The sequence below is a fragment of the Calidris pugnax genome, unplaced genomic scaffold (genome assembly GCF_001431845.1).
Source record: "Calidris pugnax isolate Ruff unplaced genomic scaffold, ASM143184v1 scaffold17, whole genome shotgun sequence".
Lineage (NCBI taxonomy): Eukaryota > Metazoa > Chordata > Aves > Charadriiformes > Scolopacidae > Calidris > Calidris pugnax.
In genome coordinates, this window is record NW_015090794.1 from 1,154,060 (window position 1) to 1,155,683 (window position 1,624).

General features: G+C 66.1%; 1 protein-coding gene across 1 annotated transcript in view; it reads right to left on the reverse strand.

Annotated features, from left to right (window-relative positions):
* Window positions 1-8: 8 nt before the first annotated feature.
* Window positions 9-1,624, reverse strand: part of SREBF1 (sterol regulatory element binding transcription factor 1) — a 22,953-nt gene continuing 21,337 nt past the window's right edge. Inside the window, exons 24-27 of the mRNA XM_014936163.1 lie at window positions 1,151-1,336; window positions 952-1,063; window positions 112-381; window positions 9-66 (exon numbers count right to left, since the gene is read on the reverse strand). Coding sequence (XP_014791649.1) covers window positions 158-381; window positions 952-1,063; window positions 1,151-1,336 — 522 coding nt within the window. The 3' untranslated portion in view covers window positions 9-66; window positions 112-157. The remainder of the gene's footprint in view (window positions 67-111; window positions 382-951; window positions 1,064-1,150; window positions 1,337-1,624) is intronic.

Consider the following 1,624-nt stretch of genomic DNA (forward strand, 5'->3'; position numbering starts at 1 on the left):
CCACCACCCCCATCACCCCCTTTCCCGACATCCCAGGACCTGGGGCGGGGGGGAAGGGGGGGGGACCTGGCAGCGTGTCACCACCTGGGGCGGAGGGGAAGTGGGGGGGACCTGGCAGCGTGTCACCCCCCCAACCCCTCCTGGTCCTCCTGCTGGGCTAGCCCGATGTGACAGTGGTGCCGCTGCCCAGCTTGATGATCATCTGCTGGCAGTCGTGCAGCGTCCGTTTGTCGCCCAGCTTCTCCAGGGTGCGGGCGGCCTCGGCCAACATGCCCACGCGCTGGCCCGGCCCCGAGAGGAAGCTGGGTGGGAGGTAGCAGCAGGCCAGCAGCAGCGCCTCGGCGTGCTCCCGCGGTGTGGGGTGGCTCTCGGGCTCGCCGGCTGTAACAGGAGGAGAGCGGGGGTCAGTCCTGAAGGTGCCCCCAAGAAGCCACCGACCCTCCCTTGAGCGCATGGCATGGCATCATGCTTGAACATAAGAAGTTCCATCTCAACGTGAGGAGGAACTTGTTTGCTTTGAGAGTGGCAGAGCCCTGGAAGAGGCTGCCCAAGGAGAAGCCACCGACCCTCCCTCGAGCGCATGGCATGGCATCATGCTTGAACAAAAGAAGTTCCATCTCAACATGAGGTTTGAGGGTGGCAGAGCCCTGGAATAGGCTGCCCAGAGAGGTGGTGGAGTCTCCTTCTCTGGAGACATTCAAACCCGTGTGATTCTGTGATCACCATTTGGCATGGTGATGGGGCCACTCGACCACCCCAGAACAAGGTGCCACCACCAAAGCATGGTCAGGAAGCCCCCCCAGCACCCAAAACACCATCGTGATGGGGCCACTCGCCCACCCCAGAGCAAGGTACCACCACCAAAGTGTGGTCAGGAAGCCCCCCCAGCACCCAAAACACCCAAGGCTGCTGGGTGGGGAGTTGGGGGGGGTCTCCCATGCCATATCCCACCTGTTTTGCTGCCCTGCACCCCTCTCCTCCGCAGGCTGCGGTCCAACAGCTGGTGGGTACGCGTGGGGCTGGCCCGGGCCATCAGCCTGGCGGTGGCTTCGTGCAGGAACACCTGGAGATGGAGATGGGGGGGGACAGTGAGCGTGGCCGGGTGCACAGGACGAAGGGACCTGGCGGGATGAGGGGTTGGGGGGCTCACCCGGCGCATGGCGGGGCGGAGGGTCTGGGCCAGGCGCCGCAGGCTGCTGAGGTCCTGCTGGAAGCCGCGGAGCTCGATGGCGGAGGCCTGGTAGAGGCAGCTGCGCTGCTGGCTGGCACTCATCTGCTGCTGCCACAGATTGGTGCGGGTGACGAGGAGCAGGTCGCACAGCAGGAGCTGGACAGCCTGTGGTGGGAGGAGGGGGGGAGTTGGCAAGGGGAGCTGGGTGAGCTGGGGGGACAGATGGATGGGAGGGGGTGTAGGGGCACCGAGGAGGTTCCTGGGGGGGGGGGCAGGTGTCGCTGCACGGGACCCCCGCCGGGCTGCATGGCAGGGGCATTGCACTCCCAGTCTGACACATGCAATGCAACTACAATGCACCCCCGCGAGGGCCGGGGGCACCTCCTGCCAGGGCCGGGGAGCTTCCCCCCCCAGGGTGGGTGCCCACCTTGTGTGTCTGTCCTGTCCCCCCCC